Genomic DNA, 22639 nt, shown 5'->3' with positions numbered 1-22639 from the left:
AAGTTGAGTTCTGTACATTGTGTTCTAAAGATAGACAAAAATCTAGAGATTTTCTTCTTTCAAAGTAAAAGCAGATGAGGCCTTTTTCCACCCTCTGAGGCATTAAATTGCTTTGCTCAAGTTAGACTTTTAATATATCTGACTAATTTGATAAATTTATCTGGTAATTTATGTAATTCAGCAATATGGAATTGTATCATGTTATATGGTGCCATGAAATGCTAGTGAATGCTACCTCAAGAGCTCTGGATGAAACATTTAATATGTCTTGGTTGGTTTGACTCCCATTATCAGTAGATAATGGGGTTAAAGTAGGTAACTGTACCATACGTTTTCCACCTATAAACTTTTGTGGTAATTGAATGTGAAATCTGGGAAGCATCTTATTTTCCAGAATTCTGCACCAGAAACTCAGCAGTTTCACTCTGCTTCTTTTGTTGAGGCAAATGTTGGTTCCCATAATTCAAATAGAACCTTTACTTTTTTGATATCACAGGATTCAAAAAACAAAAGAGAGATAAAAGGCAGTGGGGAAAAGAGTAGCTCAGTACAGAAAAGGGAAAACTTCTTTACTGTTCCTGAAGGCCTACAAGGTCACATCCTCTTAAACTGGCTATTTCATGTAAAATCCGGGTAGTAAAGACAGAAGACATATGTTATGCCTGTGTCTTTTTATTTCTCTGTTTCTGCCAGCCAGATAGCATAAAAATTTATACCAGATAGCAAAGAGTGGATGGGAATAAAAGCACAAAATGGAGAAGAGCCCTTTTTGAAATTTTAGAAAATTCTTCTATTCCCTCAAACAGAAATGAGCAGATTTGACAAAAATTTCGATGATAAAATAAGAGTATCTTATAATTATAATAATTATGTATAATGATAAAATTAAAGTAAGGACAAAATACTTTTATCATTAAAGTGATAGTTAACCTGAATCAAGTAAAAAAAATCAGGGAAAAAGTTCTTTTTATTGAATAAAATAATAACAATTATTATTCATCTTACTTTTATTAAAGGTCAAAGAAGGAAATAATACAGACAAAAGTGAAAAAATACAACTTTCAGAAAATATATGTGATAGTACATCTTCTGCTGCTGCTGGCAGATTAACCCAACAAAGAAAGATTGGGAAAACGTATCCTCAGCAATTTCCCAAGAAGCTGAAGGAAGAGCATGATAGGTAAGCCTATAGCAGTGTTTTTTTTTTTGGTTTGGTTTTGCGTTTTTTTTGTTTGTTTTTGTTTTTTTGAGATGGAGTTTCTCTCTTGTTGCCCAAGCTGGAGTGCAATGGTGTGATCTCAGCTCACTGCAACCTCTGCCTCCTGGGTTCAAGCAATTCTCCTGACTCAGTCTCCCTAGTAGCTGGGATTACAGGCATGTGCCACCATGCCCGGCTAATTTTTTGTATTTTTAGTAAAAATAGGATTTCACCATGTTAGCCAAGCTGGTCTCGAACTCCTGACTTCAGGTGTTCTGCCCACCTCGGCCTCCCAAAGTGCTGGGTTTACAGGAGTGAGCCACCGTGCCTGGCCGCCTATAGCAGTATTTCACAGGAGATAATTGTCATTGTGCTATAAACTAATTCAAAATTGGAGTAATATTCCTTATGATTGACAAGTTTTATATTTTTACCAGGGGTATTTAGCCCTGCCTGGTAATCAGAAAAATGCAAATTAACATAAAATAAGATATATTTTGTAAAGTCATGCTGATATTTAAAAAGTAATTATTAGTGTTGGCAAATGTGAGGAAAGAGGCATTCTCATACACTGTTGGTATAGGAAATTAGTAAATTATTTCTGAAGGGTAACTTAGTGCTGTGTATCAAAATTTCAAATAGCCTGACATCCCTTTAACTCAACAACTCCACTTCTGGGACTAGATTTCACAGGAAAACATAACTGGTGTAAACATACACACACTTATTAAGGGCATTAATTATATATTACACATAATGAACAATAGGTTAATGAATATATAAAATATATGTAATAAGAAGGTGAATTGAAAGTATTAAGAAAGAATTATAAAAAGTGTGGGGAAACAGATGTTAGACTCTTTAGCCTAGTTTTGGATGACAGTCATCTGCAGATATAGTTTGTGTGAGAGACATCTGAAGGTGGCATCTCACTCTGTAAATCATTTGGAGAAACACCTGCAATATTTCATAAAGATGAAAATTTATTTCTAGTGAACTTGTACGCTTGTCAATAAATAGTAACTTTAAAAATTTAGTTGATTGTAAATGATCTTTTCTAATTAGGGAGTAATTATGACTGTGTGATTTAAAAAGGTAATTTTGAACCTGTAACTTTACTGAATTATCTCCGGTATCCTTTTTTATAATATATATTAGAGTGACTAGTAACAAAAACTTTAGCAGAATATTCTTTCCTTACTACTTTTCAAGTATATGCATTCTTTTGAAGATGTTGAAGTGAGAAATTAAATATCTGAGAACTGCAAAGGAGAAATAATCCAGAACATAGAAATTTTATTAGGATAATAAACAACATCTGCAGAGGTATATCACAGGATGAAGTCTTTATTTTTTAACAAAATGAATTTTAAGATAAATGTCTTTATCTGCAGATGCACCTTAAAACAAGAAAATGAAGAAAAAACAAATGTTAATATGCTGTACAAAAAAATAGAGAAGAATTAGAAAGGAAAGAGAAACAATATAAGAAAGAAGTTGAAGCAAAACAACTTGAACCAACTGTTCAGTCACTAGAGATGAAATCAAAGACTGCAAGAAGTACTCCAAATCGGGTAAATCAATCTTTGGTAAAAATTCTATATTTTAAACTTTATCTTATCACTGTTACTTATAATATCCACTTGATTTAATATATATTGTTTAGGTCTAAAACCAGAAATGTTATCTCATTTTTAAAAATGAATGATGACACTTACAGGTACAATTCTTAATATTTATTATAAATCTTGGCATCCACATAGGATATTATTTTATTACAAAGAGCTTTTGAAAACAATAATATGCCATAATATACACTTAGTGATAACCTATTGATAAAAATTTTGTTCCAGGTAAAATTTTTCCTTGTACTTTCCCCTATTTCATATTGATCACTACACCTAATATTATAAAGAGGAAACAGAAATTATTGCAATCACAAATAATCTCATGATATTCTAAGAAGAGCTCTATAAATTTTATCTTACTTACTATTGGTGTTTTGAAATAAAAGTTTTCTTTAGTATTGATGTATTTACACCACAGAAGTAACTGTGATCTGTTGTAGAACTAGAAGTAGAGTCAGAAGTCCTGGAGAAAATCCTGTGGCTTGCTTATATTTTTAACATTTCTTTTTCAAAATTGTGGTAACTAGATGAGTTCATCAATGAATGTATATAGGAGTGACTAGTATAATGTCTAGTTTATGATTTAGTGAATGTAATTCTTATAACTGACTATAAAAGTGTTAAAAGAGTCAAACTGAAATAGGATGTTATCAGTGAAACAGAACTGTAATAACTCTGGGAAATTTTATCTGTCCAAATACGTGTGAACAAAAGTTCTTACTATAGGGTGGTGTATGGGTTAGATATCAAAGTGTAAATGCAATTTTTTGATATATCTTAATTTAGTCAAATTTGTTAATGCTTTAATTTATGCTTTTGAGTTTGTTGTAATTCAGGGAAAGGCTTTTCCAATTCTGATATTCTTAAAAATTCTCTGGTGTGCGTGTGTGTGTTTACTTTTATAAATTCATTGACTCTAAATACATTTCTGAACTTTCTGGAATTTATGCTCTATAAGGTTCAAAGTTTTGCTTCAACTTTTTCTCCAGGTGGATATCCACTTATGGTAAACTTTTTAGTGTATGGATGTGCAGGTTATTCTTTAACTTCAGAGGTAATCATGATATGTTATTTTATTGAGTACTAGCTAAAACTTTCTTTTGTTTTATTTAGGATTTTCATAATCATGAAGAAATGAAAGGTCTGATGGATGAAAATTGCATTTTGAAGGCAGATATTGCTATACTCAGACAGGAAATATGTACAATGAAAAATGACAACTTGGAAAAAGAAAATAAATATCTTAAGGACATTAAAATTGTTGAAGAAACAAATGCTGCCCTTGAAAACTATATAAAACTCAATGAGGAAATGATAACAGAAACAGCATTCCAGTATCAACAAGAGCTTAATGATCTCAAGGCTGAGAATACAAGTCTCAATGCCGAACTGTTGAAGGAAAAAGAAAGCAAGAAAAGACTGGAAGCTGACATTGAATCTTATCAGTCTAGACTGGCTGCTGCTATAAGTAAACACAGTGAAAGTGTGAAAACAGAAAGAAACCTAAAACTTGCTTTAGAGAGAACACAAGATGTTTCTGTACAAGTAGAAATGAGTTCTGCTATTTCCAAAGTAAAAGATGAGAATGAGTTTCTTACTGAACAACTTTCTGAAACACAAATTAAATTCAGAGCCTTAAAAGATAAGTTCTGTAAGACAAGAGATAGTCTCAGAAAAAAGTCATTGGCTTTAGAAACTGTACAAAACGACCTAAGCCAAACACAGCAGCAAACACAGGAAATGAAAGAGATGTATCAAAATGCAGAAGGTAAAGTGAATAATTCCACTGGAAAGTGGAACTGTGTAGAAGAGAGGATATGTCACCTCCAACGTGAAAATGCGTGGCTTGTAAAGCAACTAGATGACGTTCATCAGAAAGAGGATCATAAAGAGATAGTAACTAATATCCTAAGAGGCTTTATTGAGAGTGGAAAGAAAGACCTCGTGCTAGAAGAGAAAAGTAAGAAGCTAATGAATGAATGTGATCATTTAAAAGAAAGTCTCTTTCAGTATGAGAGAGAGAAAGCAGAAGGAGTAGTAAGTATCAAGGAAGATAAATATTTTCAAACTTCTAGAAAGAAAATTTAAACATTTGGTTCTGGATACATGTTGAACTTAGTTGAATATAAAAATCTAGATAAAAAGTGTGTTTACCATACTGTATAATTCCATTTACATGAAGCATCCAGAAAAGATAAATGTATAGGGACAAAAAGTAGATTAATGTTTGCAAGGGGCTGGGTCTGGAAGCTGGTAGTGACTGCTAATGGGCATGAGGAATCTTACAGAGATGGAAATGCTCTAAAGTTGGATCGTAGAGATGGCTGCACAACTCAGTAAATGTACTAAAAATCTTTTAACTTTAAGTTAAAACAGATACATTCTATAGTATGTAAATTATATTTCAACAAAGCTGTTTTAATAAAAAAAGGAAAAATGTGTTTACTATATCAGCTTAGAAACATGCCTCATTTCTAGGAAATAAAAGATAGAGGTGAGAGATGATTTACTTTGAGAAAAGACATTGTGTCACCTATGAATTTTTATTAGGCACAGAGTCATATTTTAAGGTAGGTAGTTCTGTACTGCTGAAATAGTAATTTTAATGTCTTTATGTTGCCACATGTTAAGATCATAATGTAGTTATAAATGGAAATGTTTACACCTGAAGTATTTTCAAATTAAAATTTAATTAAGTGATTTTCTTCGACACTTAATTCTAGATTCCCCAGATGAATTGAAGTGTATTGCTGTGTCTTGTAATACCTTGCTTTAACTAGCTTTTTATGTATTTTAGTTGGTATAGCTTTGTTATTATTCATATTAATTTAACAAATCTGAAAATATGTCAAATTATGAATTTTTATGACCACGTAATGTTTTAAAGGCATCTACTTGTTATAAAATCATAATTTAGGATAAATGTGGTAAAACTTAGCAAAACTATATTTGGTTTAGTCTTCCCACTGGTATTTATAGTTTACTTTGAATATTTATATTAATAATTAGCTCATAATTTTTATTTCAAGGCTCAATGACTATCATTGGAATATAATTTTGTTCAGTACAAAGATACTTGTAGCTGTCTGTGATTTACGAGTTAGGCATTACATCTCCATTTTCAGACTGAGGGGTGGCAGGCTTCACATACAGTGGGAATGGAGTAATTACAGGAGGGAGTTGTAGGAGCTTTGAAGTCAGAGAGGGAGGTAGAGGCCTTTTTACCTAGGGCCTCAAAGGCCATTGGAATTTTACTTTTATTCTGAGATAGGAATCTGTTGGAAGGATTTGAACAGGTGATTGAATATGTTAGGAACTTTGAGGCTGAGTTGAGCTTCTGAGATGATTGAATGTTGGAATGAATCTGGTGTGTAAGTAAGAGAATACCAATTTGGCAGGAAGACAACATATTCTGCATCCCTCACTGAATTCAGTAATAGATAAAAATGTGTACATGTGATTGAAAGAAGCTGAATTGATATGTGTGGTGATAATTTTCAAAGTAGATATGTTAGAATTAAACATTATTAACATAATTTAATAATAAGGCAATTTATAAAATCAGTAACAAAAATATTTTATCAGGTGGTTGTGAGACAACTTCAACAAGAAGTGGCTGACAGCGTAAAAAAATTAACGACGTTAGAGTCTCCACTGGAAGGTATATCACGTTGTCACATTAATTTGGATGAGACACAGGCCTCAAAGAAGAAATTATTTCAAGTGGAAAGTCAAGTATGTATGGAATTTAACATGTCAACAGTTATTCTGTAGCTAGTTGAATTATATAACATGTTTTAGGATACTAATTTTGGCAGAAGCTTGATTTTTTATTTTCATTATAATGAATGATTTCCATTTTACTATCTTTATAATGTACTTATTTTTTATATTGTGACTTTCATTCTACCATTTTGAAAAACCATTGCATACCTTTTCTCTTACAATATGTACCCTTGGAAAAGTTGAGAATTATACATCATTCCTCATAGAAAATGGACTTTTTTCCTGTTAAACAGTATTTTTAAGTAATTTTTGTATTGCTCTGATGAGGCAGGCCAGATTAAATCAGAGGAGAATGTTTCATGGAATGTTCCAGAAAATTGTCTTATTTCTTCACTTTTGCGAAATGGACACAGAATCTGTGTCTATTTGTTTCACAGATTCTAGCTTAACTTGTACAGAAAGGCCATTATACTATTCTTTGAAATGTGCATGTTTTAGGTTAATTTACAAACTATTTGAAAAGTTAGGCATTTTCTTTATCTATCTTTTATTTAAAATATACTGTAAAACTGTAGAAATATTTAGATTTGATATAGCATGTACATCAAAAGTTAAGAGTTGAGAAAATTATCTTGATCCTGCCTTTGGATTTTAAAAAGATTCACTGAGATGTCATTCACATATCAGACAGTTCAACCATTTAAAATGTACAACTCAGTGTCTATTAGTATGTTCACAGCATTTTCATCACCCTGAAAAGTGACCCCACATCTCCTAGGCATGACTGCAGCCTTCCTCCATGTCCCTCCACCTACCCCTGTTGTAGGCAACCACCGTCTACTTTTGTCTCCATATGTTTGCCTGTTCTGCATATTTCATATACATAGAGTTATACAATATGTAGTCCTTTGTGACTGGCTTTTTCACTTAGCATAATGTTTTCAGAATTCATGCATGTTTTAGCACACATTCGTAGTTTATTTCTTCTTATAGTTAAATGATATTCTATTCCATGGCTATACTGGTTTTCCATTCATTCATCAGTTGATGGACCTTTAGGTTAGTTTCCACTTTTTAGCTATTACGAAAAATGCTGCTGTGAACATTCACTTACAGGTTACTATGTGGACACGGGTTTTTATTTCCCTGCCATTGGACTTTATCCTCAGAGTTAATTGGGCAGATTTCAGCACTTGTCTTGCTCATGCTATCCTTTCTGCCTTCTCAGTTTCTGTTCATCTAGCCTCATTCACTCAGACCTGGCAGACAATTTTTTGTTTTCATGAAGCTTTCTCTGACTGTTCTGTCATTGACCTTATGTGTTAGCAATCGTTGTCTAGTCTGTGCTGAAAAACTTAGTCCTTAATTTTACATGGCTTCTTTTTTATGGAAGATAATTTTCTCTCATTATAAATTTGCTTAATGGGGGAATAATATATAATATGTATGCCACCTATCCTTGCATACATTGAAAATATTTTAGCTTAGAAGTTTGTAGCATACAATTCAATCCTTTATACCATACCAATTATTTCTTCTTTGAGACCTTGACACAGTAAGGTTATATTCTAAATATATTTTTAGCAATTAAATATCAAATCTAACCTAATTGATATTAAATATCAATTAGTCTAATACAGGAGATGCGTTCAATCACGTGTTTATGTTTTTCTCTCTATGAAAAAGAATCTAAATTGGCCTTTTTTCACTATGCAACCATTACTGTGTTTCTGGACTGCTCCCAGTCTGTCAGCTGAACAGTTCTGGGTGCAGCTTGTCTGATGAAGGATAGCACAGCCCCTCAATCTGAGTGCTCAGCAGAGTGCTTGTGAAGGCAGCACCACAGCAACAGTTGCTCAGAGGGAATGGATTCAGGAGCCTTGACTTAGCAATAGAGTCCAGGGTTTTCAGCTCAGTGTCTTTAGCCTGTTTCTGCTGGTCATGTCAGTTATGTACTATTCCATCCAGGAGGTGCTATTTACATTGTAGTACATACATAGTCATTGCCTAATGAGTCATACAGAGAGAAAAGTAAGTTATAAATTATGTCCCCCATTTGCTGCAACTCTCAGTGTTAAGAATGATTCAGTGCAGCTATAGAAGACTACTTCCATTGGCATGCCACCTGCGTAAAATACACAATTTTGTTAAGATATACAATAAAATTATTATGCTAATAGCAAATATTTTATGTAGCTCACTATGTTCCATGTAGTCTTCTAAGTGCTTCATGTTAGTCCCCAGTTAAACACCTGGTTTTGGAAGGCTGAGGCAGGAGGATTGCTTGAGCCCAGGAGTTTGAGACCAGCCAGAGCAATATAATGAGACCCTGTCTCTAAAAAAAAAAAAAAAAATTTTTTTTAAACACTTAGCTGAGACATGGTGGTGCATGCCTGTAGTCCCAGCTACATTGGGAGGCTGTGGTAGGAGGGTCGTTTGAGCTTGGAATATTGAGGCTGCAGTGAGCAGTGATCAAGCCACTGCACTCCAGCCTAGGTAGCAGAGGGAGACTCTGTCTCATAAATAAAACATGCTGTATAGATTCCCATAGAAGTGAGTTAGATATCAGACATAGAATTATTAGCCACTTTGATGTCTACCTTGGGAGTAAAACATATAATAAGCGGCAGCTTTAAACCGTCTCAATCCATAGCCTCTAACTTCTCGAGAAGGTTCTTATTTCATGAATTTCTAAGCAAGGGACTACCTGGATTAAGACATTTGGTAGACACCATTTTGAGATGAAGAATCTTGAATGGGCAGAAGGGAGATCTCTACTTACTGAAGCTTCCCAATGACATAGTTAAGTGTCCCCCAAAAGGAACTTTAGAACAAGATGTTCATCGTGCCATATCTCTATGGAAAAGGAAATTCTTTAAAAGAAAACAAAGGCAAACAATTGATAATCTGATTCTCATGGGAAAGTTTTCATTATCAAAGAAAAACAGGGCTGGGTTCCATGGCTCACATCTGTAATCCCAACACTTTGGGAGGCTGAGAGGGATGGATTACCTGAGGTCAGGAGTTAACTACTGAAAATACAAAAATTAGCCAGGCGTGGTGGTGTGCACCTGTAGTCCCAGCTACTTGTGAGGCAGAGGCAGGAGAATCACTTGAACCCAGGAGGTAGAAGTTGCAGTAAGCTGAGATGGCACCACTGCACTCCAGCCTGGATGACACAGTGTGACTCCATCTCAAAAAAAGAAAAAAAGGGACAAAGTATATTGGTCCAAAAAAGAAGAAAGAATGAAAAAAAGACAAAGTATACTGGTTAGTATCGTAACAGTGAGATAGTCCCCCTTTGAGATTAGAAAATAACAGTATGCTCAAGTAACATCAATAAGAACCAACATAAAATAGACAAGATTCACTATCTACAAAAGTAATCTGCACCAAGTAGCAATGTATGATCATGTGGTGGAGAATATTGTCTATAATATGTGTACTAGAAGGAAGAGACCTCAAGAAAAAGGTCAGAGCTGGAAATGTAGATTAGGGAATCTAGGTCAAAGTTTTGAGATTTTAGGAGTCCTGAGAGAATTTAAAAAGTGAAATAGCCGCCGGGCGTGGTGGCCACACCCGTAATCCCAGCACTTTGGGAGGCCAAGGCAGGCAGATCATGAGGTCAGGAGTTCAAGACCAGTCTGACCAACATAGTGAAACCCCGTCTCTACTAAGAATACAAAAAATTAGCTGGGTGTGGTAGCACATGCCTGTAATCCTATCTACTTGGGAGGCTGAGGCAGGAGAATCGCTTGAATCCAGGAGGTGGAGGTTGCGGTGAGCCGAGATCATGCCACTGCACTCCAACCTGGGTGACAGTGGGAGACTCCATCTCAAAACAAAAAACAAAAACAAAACAAAAAACCAGAAAAGGATAGGGCTGAAGAACAGAGGTTGCTAAATTTAGAAATGAAGTGGGGTCAGAGGAATAGAAAGGGATAGGGCTGAAGAACAGAGGTCGCTGCATTTAGAAAGGAGCCGGGGTCAGAGGAATAGAAAGGGATAGGGCTGAAGAACAGAGGTCACTGCATTTAGAAAGGAAGCGGGGTCAGAGGAGCAGAGGGAGCATTTGGTCACTGCTCTGCTGAGTAAAGCAGGATAAAGTCCTTCAAGACCGTTGGACTTTTTTATTGGAATTATTAAAAATCAGATTTCAGTATAAAAAACACAGTAATTGATGAAAAAAGATTTCTGAATGAGACCATGTGTCATAGAGTCCAATGGAAGGGGAGAAACAGGATAATAGAAAAGCCACAAAAAGTAGACAAAAGTTGTTTTTGTTTATTATAGACAAAAAAATAAACTTTATTTAAAGAGAAATGGTTAAGAGAAAGGGAAAAACTGAAACCTCTGGGTGAATACTTAGAATGACAGTATTTAGCTCAGCCTGAAGACAGATGAGGATGAAAAATGAAATGGGAACTAGATAAGAGTTTTCTAAAATTTGTCTTAGTAAGATATAATTTAAGAAAACTTGGAATATCTTAAACTATTAAAAACAATATTTCTAGAGCATCTTTAAACACTAAAGTGTAAATATAACTACTCTTTTTTTTTAGCTAACCCTTAGTATTTTGTGTGTAAAAACCCTCATTTGTAACAAACATTGGTGGCAGTTTAAATTTCAGAAAAGATAATGATGAAAATTTGAATCATTTTTAGCAGTTTTAAGAAAAGTGACTATTATTGAACTCTGACCTTATTGGCATCAGGTTTATAAAATGCACTTTATACACCTGCCTAAATACATATTACTCATCCACTTATGAGAAATAATATTTCTGAGATAAAAGAGGGTCTCCAGATTTTACAAAAATAATTTTAAACAGTTTTTTTAAGCCTAAAAAAGAAAATGAAGAATTAAGAAAACTTTTTGAGTTAACATCATCACTGAAGTATAATGTGAATCGAATAAGAAAGAAAAATGATGAATTAGAAGAAGAGGCAACTGGGTATGGTTTTCATATTGTAGAACATGTTAGCCATTTATTAATTGATTTAACTCTAATTTTACTTAACTAAAACCTAGATACAAATTCATTTTATGTTTGCATTTTCATAATTAAATGAATTCTATTTTAAAATGTATTTCAGAAACTCACAGCACAACTTTTTAGATGTGTGTCATGGGGGCGGGAGTCAGCTGAGCTGCTGGGGCAAGGTGAAATTTTTTTTGAATGCCAAAATATTCTTTTTTTTTTTTTTTTTTTGAGAAAAAGTCTGGCTTTGTTTCCCAGACTGGAGTACAATGGCGTGGTCTTGGCTCACTGCAACCTATGCCTCCAAGCAATTTTCCTGCCTCAGCCTCCTGAGTAGCTGGCATTACAGGCATGTGCCACCACACCCGGCTAATTTTTGTATTTTTAGTAGAGACGGGGTTTTGCCAAGTTGGTCAGGCTGGTCTTGAATTCCTGACCTCTTGATCTGCCTGCCTCGGCCTCCCAAAGTGACATGAGCCACCATGCCTGGTCACTTATTCTTTAGTGATTTTGAAAACAATGACCATGCCTTGGACATATAATGTCCAGTGCACTCTTCATTATGTAGTTTGAATTTTTATTTCTGAAGATATTTTTTGCTGTCTGTGGTCATTTTTTCTTCCTTTTGTAGTACCCTCTGCTGCATTCAAATTGTTTAAAGAAGACCTGTTTGTGTCATTCTTTAACATCAAATTTATCTTGATATGTAGCTTATATTTTGTTTCTGCTTCTTTTTCTTTTAGATATAAAACGTGGAAATTTACTCATTGTACATGAGTACGTCTGTTGTATACATGAAGTATACATGTTATTAAACTTGTTTTACATAAATAAATTTCATATATATAAAAATATATGTATAACTTAAAGAAAAAGTAAAATGAACATTCATGTTTTGATCACAGATTTTTTTTAAAACAATGGAATCTGTCTTTGAAGCCCTGAACACAGCTACTTTTCTATTTATTTACTGAGCACTTAATTTGGTTTTCTGATTAGAATCAACATTTTTCTGTCATTGCCTTTCTCTACATGGTTTTGTATCTCTTTCATTTTGTTGACATTATGTCAGCAAAGTTGTCTAGATCTCTTCTTCAAAGTCTTTAAATTGTCACACATCTCTCCGCCCCTTTCCTTTTTTCTAAAACTGCCTGTATCCTTTTTCTCCTCAACTCAGATATTAAAGATGTTTTCTTCTCTTTTTCTACATTGAATGATCTCCTTGATGCTTTTTGTGTGTACTTTTTTTTCTTCTGATAGACTGTGGTCAGTGGGTATCAAAATGTACTTTTGTGTCTTTTTAAACGTATGTGTTTTACTTTTTTATCTTGGTTACTCATCTCTGGGTTATGGCTTATATTTAGTAATAGGTTATTTTACTTAGCATACCAACATGGATATGAGTAGTTTATTTACAAAAAGTGTATGGTTAGGCCAGGTGTGGTGGCTCACACCTGTAATCCCAGCACTTTGGGAGGCCAATGTGGGTGGATCATTTGAGGTCAAGAGTTCAAGACCAGTCTGACCAGTGAAACCCCGTCTCTACTAAAAATACAAAATGAGCCGGGCGTGGTGGTACACACCTGTAATCCCAGCCACTTGGGAGGCTGAGACAGGTGAATCACTTGAGTCCAGGAGGCAGAGGTTGCAGTGAGCTGAGATCACACCACTGCACTTTGGCCTGGGCAACAAGAGTGAAATTCCATCTCAAAACAAAACAAAAAACAAAACAAAAACACTGTATAGCTATAATATCACTTTACCTGCCATATATGCCATAAAATGGTTCTTCATATTATTTATCTAAGATTATAATTTCATATAGAATGCTTTCAAACTATGCTCAGTTGAAACTGAAAGGAACATAGTTTATAGATTTGTTTCTTTGATATGCCATAACAGATGTTTAAACAATTATTAAATATTTACTCTTAAAAATACTTGACTTACTAATTCTGTACATTTCTGCAGATACAAGAAACTCCTGGAAATGACAATAAATATGTTAAATGTATTTGGAAATGAAGACTTTGATTGCCATGGAGACTTAAAAACAGATCAACTGAAAATGGATATTCTGATTAAGAAGCTAAAACAGAAGGTAATTTTAAAAAATTATTTTATCTTAAGGTCTAGATTACATGTGTGAGACGTGCAGGTTTGTTATATAGGTAAACGTGTGTCATGTTGGTTTGCTGCACCTATCAATCCATCACCTAGATATTAAGCCCTGCAGGCATTAGCTATTGATCTTGATGCTCTCCCTCCTGACCCTAACAGGCCCCAGTGTTTGTTGTTCCCCTCCCCTGAGTCTATGTGTTCTCATCATTCAGCTCCCACTTATAAGTGAGAAGATGCAGTGTTTGGTTTTTCCTTCCTGCATTAGTTTGCTGAAGATATCAGCTTTGAGCTCATCCATATCCCTGCAAAAAGCATGATCTCATTCATTTTTATGGCTCCATAGTATTCCATGGTGTATAGGTACCACATTTTCTTTATCCCATCTATCACTGATGGACATCTGGGTTGATTCCATGGCTTTACTGTTGTGAATAGTGCTGCAATGAACATACAAATGCATGTATCTTTATAATAGAATAATTTATATTCCAACATATGGTAATTTTAAATCGGTTTTGGTATTAAAAATCGTGTAATTTTGGAAAATATTGATAATGGAAAAACCCAAATTCTGCCAAAATATGTTGAGAAAATAGAGGGTAAATATATCTTTTCAGACTTTAAATGCCTCAGGCTCTTAGTTAATCTTCCCCAGATCTGGGAAGACCTAGAAGGGGAGAGATTGGGCTACGTTAATGAGGGCCATTTCAATCTCTTGGCCCTGCAGCAGCCATTTCAAAATATGACAAAAAAAAATATTTGGGGGTAAAATATTTTGATTTCCTTCAGCTTCTTCTCTCTGTGATGCTGCACCAGAATCAGGTTAGAAAGGAAGCCACATTATAAGAGTTAACAAAACCCATCTGATGAGATTTGATAGTTTGAAGGGTGTGATTCCCAGACCCTTTAGATAGAAATTGGGGCCAAGGAAAACAAGGTCTTATTCCTCAATATAAATCTGTCAGTGCTTTAAGCAGTGAAAGATTTTTCATTTAATTTTACAGACTTGAAACTAATGAAAAGGATAGCTTTTAAAATATAAATCTCTTTTTCTATGAAAAGGACATGCTGTTGATTCTCTTAGGCCTTGAACCCTGGCCAGTGATCTGAAACCAAGCAGTACCTGTCTCCAGATCACTAGTACCAAAATCACTAGTACCAAATTAATTTGGGGTGGGGGGTAACAGGTTTATTGAGAAATAATGAACATACCATGCAGTTCACTCATTTAAAATATACAATTTATTAACTTTAGTATTTTCAGAGAGTTATGCAGTCATCATTACAATCAATTGTAGAACATTTTCATCACCCTAAAAACAAACCCCACATCATTTAGCTATCTTCACTAGTTTTCCCTTCCTCCCTCAGCCCTAGGTAACCACCCACCTTCTTTGTATAGATTTGCCTATAAGCCTCTGAAATGAAAAGCAAGTGGTCTACCGTGACTGGCTTATTTCACTTAGCCTAATTTTCCATGCTGCATCTGTGCTGCAGCAGGTATTGATGCAGGGTTTTTGCTCCTTAGTTCAGCTCAATCTGGGTTCTTCTCTCATGACCAGGAAAAATTAAGCACACAGACACATTGAAGGGTGAGGAGGACAGAATTTATTAAGTGAAAGGAAAGCTCTCAGCAAAGAGGGGCGTCCTGCAAACAGGTTTCCACCTCACAATTGAATACCAGGAGCACAGGAGCTGAAGCGGCCAGGCTCCTGCTCTGCATAAGGCGTGAATTCCTGGTGACTCCACCCCATCCCCCCAGTGCTTGTGGGCCTCGGGTCTGCTGCCAGCATGTCCAGGCAAGACAAGTCCAGGTTCCCTTATCTGCACATGACGTCTGGTGTAAACACTTGTGATGCTTGTTGGGGATTCTCCGGGGACCCTTCCTTATCTGCCTAGGCATTTTGCTGTCTCCTCCTAATACAGTATCAGTACTTAGTTTCTTATTGCTGAGTGATATTCCATTGTATGGATACATCAAACAGTTTATTTATCCATTCACCAGGTGATGGAACTTTGGGTTCTTTCCCACCCAAAGGTGATGGACATTTTGGTTCTTTCCACTTTTTCACTCTTATTAATAATGCTGCTGTAAACATTTATGTATGAGTTTTTGTGCTTGCATATGTTTTTGATTTTCTGGAGTATATACTCATGACTGGAATTTCTGGGTCGTATGGTAACTTCATGCTTAACCTTTTGAGGAGCTGCCAGTTTGTTTTCCAAAGTGGCTGCACCACTTTACATCCCCAGCAGCATTGGATAAGGGCTTTAATTTCTTTACATTTTTCCTAACACTTATTTTCTCTTTTTTATTGAATAAAGGTTTCATCCTGTGGTGTGAAGTGATGCCACATGTGGTTTTGATTTACTTTTTCCTAATGACTAATTACATTAAGCATCTATTAATGTGCTTATTATCCATCTTTATATCTTCTTTGCAAATATATCTATTCAAAATCTTTGCCCATTTTTTAAATTGGGTTATCTTGTTATTTATGAATTGCAAAGGTTCTTTATGTATCCTACATATGTAAGTCCCTTATCAGATACATGCTTTTCAAATACTTTCTTCTACTCAGTATCTTACCTTTTCACTTCTTGATACTGTCTTCTCAAGCACAGCAGTTTTCAATTTTGAAGTCCATTGAATCCATTTTTCCTTTGGAGTCATAGCTAAGAAAACACTGCCAAATGCAGTCACAAAGATTTATGCCAGGGTTTTCTTCTTACTTTATTTATTTTTTGCATGTGGATATCCAGTTGTCGCAGCACCATTTGTTGAAAAGACTATTCTTTTCCCATTCTGTTCTTTTGTTAACCTTGTATAAAATCAATTGACTGTAAATGTGCAGGTTTATTTGTAGATTATCAATTCTTAGTTTGTTTATATCTATTATTATGCCAAGGCCAAATTGAATTTAATGAGAAGTTTTTTTCAAGCATGTTGCATATTACCGGTTGTCTTATATCATAATAAAAATTAAATTTAGTGGAATATCTTTAACTTCACCTTTTGTGCCTCAAAGGAATCTCTGGCCAGCTTATACCTTACTTACTCTAAGACATGATGGCAAGTCAGGCTTACAAGACACTCTTTCTTTTTTTCTCTATTCAAACCTTTAATCTCTTTTCCATTGCCTCCCTCTATAGTTATATTTTCAGCAAGTTTTCATCACAGGATCTGCTGATGTAGTCTAATATTTAGTGCCTTATGTTTTGCTAACTCATTATAATTCATAGAATCTTCCATAGATGTTTACCATCCAGGAAGGAGAAGTCTGAGCTGCCAGCTTTCCTCAGTGGAAATCATGTGAAGTCATCATGTTGTAGTTCGCAGATCCTCTTTCCACCTGGTAGCTGGTTCTCTTGGGTAGCACTGCATCTAATCCTTTACTTGGTGCAGATCTTGCATTCTCAGAAACCACAGTTCCCTGTATTGACCTCCTTTTACTGAAACAGAGATGCACAGCTCTGCTTTCTAGCTCAGTAGAGGATTCTTGGGATATAAAGTTTAACTCATTCCAAGAAAAAGTCTTAGGAGTGCAGCACTTCAAAATCAGGTAATGTTCAGGCAATTTATCAGAGACAAATAGTAGATTAGTATTTTGACTTTTGAAATTTCAGAGCCAAGTTGTGTGCTGTAGAGAAGCATTGTAGTATAATACAGAGATGGGATGGTCTTAACTTCTCCATACAAACAAGCTTGAAGTAAGATAAAGGAGAAATTGCATTTGATGTCTTAACACTCAAAGCATACTGTGCTTATTTTACTTCTGTGAAGACTAAAAATCATTCCATAATGTTCTCCTTATTTCCTCATTGAGAAAAGGAAAATGAAAATTGAATACTAGATTGATTAATAAATACTCAAAGATTATTCTTTTAGAATTTTCATTAACTGAAATCAGGCAAGTGTCTGATTTTGGTTATCTAACCAAGTATTTCTAGTTGTTTTTCAAATCATACATCTTCTTTCTTTGCAGTCTTATTTCCTCCTTTGCAGGGAAATTGTAAGGAGACACCCTTGCCTTGTTATGAGAGTTCATAATTGAAGGGGATTTTAGGAAATGTTCGTCCTCAGCAGATTATGTCTCTCTCCTGGTTATCTACTGCTTCTCAATAATGTTTGCCATCAAGAAATTAATCTCAACATTTATTAGATCCTACTTTAAAGGAGACTCTTTTCTCTGCATAAGTTATGTTTCCTGTTGTCTCTTTTTAAAACTTATTTTTCTAACAATTATCCAGGGTTTTGTGGCTTAAAAGAAAAACATTTATTTTGTTCATGAACCTGTGGTTTGAAAAAAGCTTAGCCAGGACAGGTCATCTCTGCTCCCCTCAGCTTCCCTAGGAATAGCTGATCAGTTGGGGAAATGGAATCCTCTGAAGCTTTGCTTCCCCATGTGTTTGATGGTTGATGCTGGCCATTGGCTGGAACCTTGGTTGGAGCAGGCAGCATGAATATTGACACTGACACTCCCAGGCTGTCTCTCTGGCCTGATCTCACTCACAGTCTGGGGGCTGAGTTCAAAGGGAAAGCAGTCTGAGATAGGGAAGCCACATGATATCCCTTTTACTGCATTCTATTCATTAGAAGGAAGTCAGTAAGGATTGCCCATATTCTGTTTTTTTAATGGGATAAATATAGCTTCTCTTTTGTTTTAATTGACATGTATATACATAATTTTGGCCAATGGAGTGATATTTTGATACATGTATATAGTGTGTAATGATCAAGCTAACTAGCACATTTACTACTTCAACCATTTTTCATTTTTTGAATTGTGAACATTCAAAATCTTCTGCCTTTTTAAAAATATACAATAAATCATAGTTAACCATATTCACCCTACAATGCCACAGAACACCAGAACTCATTCCTCTTATCTAACTGTAATTCTGTATCCATTAACCATCCTCCCCCCCCGACCTCTGTGAGCTTTTTTGTTGTTGTTAAGAGACAGGGCCTTGCTAGTCTAGTCTGGGCTCTGGGCAACTGTAGTCACCCAGACTAGAGACAGTGGCTTGATCATACCTCACTGCAGCCTCAAACTCTTGGGCTCATGTGATCCTCCCACCTCAGCCTCCTGAGCAGCTAGGATTATGGGCATGCACCGTTGCACCTGTCTGATTTTTGACTTTGTAGAGCTATCTACCTATGTTGTCCAGGGTGCTCTGGAACTTTGGCCTCAAGTGATTCTCCTGCCTTGGTCTTTCAAAGTGCTAGGAAATTACAGGCAATAGCCATGTTGCCCAGCCCTCAGTTTTTCTTTAGCTCCCACATATGAGTGAGAATGTGCAGTGTTTATCTTTCTGTGTCTGCACTTAACATACCATCCCTCAGACTGGTCCACATGGCCACGAATAACAGGACTGAATTCCTTTATACGGTGAATAGTATTCTACTGTGTTGGTGTGCCACAGTTTTTTGTCCATTCATTTGGTTATGGACATGCAGGTTGATTCCATACATCAGGAATTGTGAATAGTGCTACAATAAACATACGAGTACAGGTATCTTTTTGATCTATTGTTTTCTTTTCTATTGCCTGAATACCCAATAGTGGGTTTGCCGGATCCCTTGGCAGTCCCATTATTAGCTTTTTGAGAAAACCTCATGTTGTTTTCTATAGTGGCTGCACTAATTTACCTTCCCACTAACAGCATGTTAGAGTTTACTGTTCTCTGGAACCTCACCAGCATATGCTTTTTTTTGTCTTTTCAATGATAGCAATTTATTCAAATTGAAGCAAGATTGTATCACATTGAAGATTTGACTTTTATTTCCCTGAGGATTAGTGATACTGAGCATTTTTAAATTTATTTATTGGCTATTTGTATTTCTTTTTTCTAAAGAAAAGTATAGTTAGATATTTTGCCCAATTTTGAACTCAGATTTTTTTTTACTGTCAAGTTTTTTGAGTTTCTTGTATATTTTGGATACTAGTCCCTTATTAGATGAATAGTTGACAATATTTTCTCCCATTCCACTGGTTTTCTCTTCACTCAGTTTGCTGGGCAGAAGCTCTTTATCTTAATGTAATACCATTTGTCTATCATTTGGTTTTTGCCTATGCTTCTGATGTCTTACCCATAAAAATCTTTGTGCAGACTAATGTCCTCAAGCATTTTTGCTACATTTACTTACAGTGGTTTCATAATTTTAGGCCTTAAATGTCAGTCTTCAATCAATTCTGAGTTTATTTCATTATGTGCTGTTACATAGGAAGCTAGTATCATTCTTCTCCATATGGATATTTAGTTTTCCCAGTGCCATTCATTTGAAGAGACTGTCCTTTCCCCAGTGTACGTTCTTGGCACCTTTGTCCAAAATCAGTTGGCTGTAAATATGTGGATTCATTTCTGGGTGTGTATTCTATGGCTTTTACCCCAAGAATCATTACTTCTTAAAATGCAATTCAAATTAGCATGAAACATTTGAAGTTTAAGGAAAGGCTTATGGCATCAGAATCCTTATTTACAGGATTCGTTATTTTGTGTTTTTTTGAGATATGGTTTTTGTCTGTCATCCAGGCAGAAGTGCGGTGATGTGGTCATAATTCACTGCAGCCCTGAACTCTGGGTACAAGCCATCCTTTTGCCTCAGTCTCCCAAGTAGCTGGGTCTACAGGCATGAGCCACCATGCCCAGCTAATTTAAAAAAAATTTTTGTAGACATGGGGGTCTCACTATGTTGCTCTGGCTGATCTCAAATCCCTGGCCTCAAGTGATCATTCTGGCACAGGCTTTTAAATTGCTACAATTACAGGAATGAGCCACCATGCCTAGTATAGAGTGTTATATTATTTTCAAAGTCTTATTCTGAGAGCCATTTATTGACTTTGGCCTAAATAACTCAATATGATATCTCTGAAACTTTTTTTTGACATATTATGGGGAATGATAATGAGGAAAGGTGGTTAGACACTTTTTACTAAGAGATAACTTAGTGCCATCTAAGGAGGAACAAAAATGAATTATCAGAAAAATAAAAGTAAGATGAAGTGCAAAAGTTCTGTGGCAAAGATGATGATAGCAAATAATATATTTTTGTGACTCATGGTAGCTTTAACTTTGTTCTTAAAATTCTGAGTAATTTAAGGGTTCACATTTGAAGAATCCACTGCATTACAGATAACATTTTATTGCAAGTAAATGCATTTCAAAATTTGCTATTGGTTTTGTATTAGATTATTCTCAGCCTACTTCATTATCAAGCTATATTATTTTATTCATGCAGTTTGTTGATCTTACGGCAGAGAAGGAAGCTTTATCTTCAAAATGTGTCAATTTGGCTAAAGACAATCAAGTTCTTCAACAGGAGTTTTTATCTATGAAAAAAGTACAACAGGAATGTGAAAAACTTGAGGAGGATAAAAAGATGTTGAAAGAAGAAATATTAAATCTTAAGACACATATGGAAAACAATAGGGTAGAACTTAGTAAACTACAAGAATATAAATTGGAGCTAGATGAAAAGGCAATGCAGGCAGTAGAAAAATTAGAAGAAATCCATTTACAGGTTAGTTTTTTAAATCAGGTAAGTTTATCTGTAATGTGCTTTCATTTATTTCACCGCAAATTATATTTTGGATATGTATATATTATGTTTCCTCTGCCTCTCTTGTAGCAATTTGCTTTGTAGAGTTCTAGAAAAAAAAAGGCATCTGTTTTTTCTTTTAAATATTTACATTTCCATTATTATTATAACAAAATCAATCTTTCAGAGTAATGATTCTCACTGTGGAGTCATTTGATGATTAAGATCAGTTGGCATAAGAAACCATTGTGATTTCAAAATTATGTGATACTTTTGAATTGGTCTTAAGCTACATTGTTCATTAATCACTTTTTAAAATTATGAATGGATTCTATTACTTTTTATATGACCAGATTACATTTATACTAACATAATTATGATTTCAAATTTTTATAAATCAGACAATTCTGAATTCAGTTATTAGTTTTGATCTTGTGGATAAATATTTTAAGCTTCAGCCTCTTTTACTAATGTATCCACAATTGCTCTTTGAATCACTGACTCAAAATGAAAGGCAACAGACATATAATAATTAGGTTATAATTGTTTTAAAAGTGTATTCTTTTCCTTTGTTTTAGGAACAAGCACAATATGAAAAACAATTAGAGCAGTTAAACAAGGATAATATGGCTTCACTAAATAAGAAGGAACTCACACTTAAAGATGTGGAATGTAAATTCTCAGAAATGAAAACTGCTTATGAAGAGGTTACAACTGAATTAGAAGAATATAAGGAAGCCTTTGAAGCAGCATTGAAAGCTAACAATTCCATGTCAAAAAAATTAACAAAGTAAGTCAAAACATACACTCACAGAAAATGAATTAAGCTCATTAATTTGTTTTGAAAGCATAATTTTTAGTGAGATGGCTTCAGGAGATTAGTAGGAAGTGAATGCTAATCTAATAATGTAATTTCAGAAAATAATGTTAGTAAATAATCTTACCTTTAAAATGTTAGTCAAGGATAGTTTCTGTCCCATTTCTTTCTCTCTCTTTTTTTTTTTTTTTTTGCTTTTGTATGGCTTTTTTCCCCTGAAAAGTCTCATGTAGTTAACCTGATCTGTTAGTTTTTGTCACTAAGTATTTTCGAAGCTTTATAATTAATAATGTGATCTTGTTATAAAATTGCTTGTCAGAATTTTCCTAAATAGAAATATTAATGGGTTTAATTTATTTTTTGGTAGATCACAACCTAAACCCAGACTTTCAAGTAGTACTGCTACTCTAGGCACAATCATTTATGATTGTGATCTTTAGTATTATCACTAGAGGGTGCCTCAAGAAAGACTATTTGTGTAACATTTTCAAGATGTTACAGAAAGGCATCCTTGTGAAATAGGGAATAATTATCAAAGAATTTAAAGAAGTGTAATTCACAAAGTGGTTAAAACATAACTAGAAATACCATTTGACCCAGCAGTCCCATTACTGGGTATATACC

At 34.8% G+C, this 22639-nt stretch overlaps 1 protein-coding gene across 1 annotated transcript in view; it reads left to right on the top strand.

Annotated features, from left to right (window-relative positions):
• The first annotated feature begins 1071 nt into the window (after positions 1–1071).
• Positions 1072–22639, top strand: part of LOC101134651 (ankyrin repeat domain-containing protein 18B-like) — a 52870-nt gene continuing 31302 nt past the window's right edge. Inside the window, exons 1-8 of the mRNA XM_063695523.1 lie at positions 1072–1180; positions 2593–2772; positions 3940–4863; positions 6412–6561; positions 11395–11507; positions 13506–13635; positions 20899–21180; positions 21777–21988. Of these exons, the coding sequence (XP_063551593.1) occupies positions 2737–2772; positions 3940–4863; positions 6412–6561; positions 11395–11507; positions 13506–13635; positions 20899–21180; positions 21777–21988 (1847 nt within the window). The 5' untranslated portion in view covers positions 1072–1180; positions 2593–2736. The remainder of the gene's footprint in view (positions 1181–2592; positions 2773–3939; positions 4864–6411; positions 6562–11394; positions 11508–13505; positions 13636–20898; positions 21181–21776; positions 21989–22639) is intronic.

The sequence above is a fragment of the Gorilla gorilla genome, chromosome 12 (assembly GCF_029281585.2).
Source record: "Gorilla gorilla gorilla isolate KB3781 chromosome 12, NHGRI_mGorGor1-v2.1_pri, whole genome shotgun sequence".
NCBI lineage: Eukaryota > Metazoa > Chordata > Mammalia > Primates > Hominidae > Gorilla > Gorilla gorilla.
This window is presented reverse-complemented; position numbering and strand designations above follow the sequence as displayed.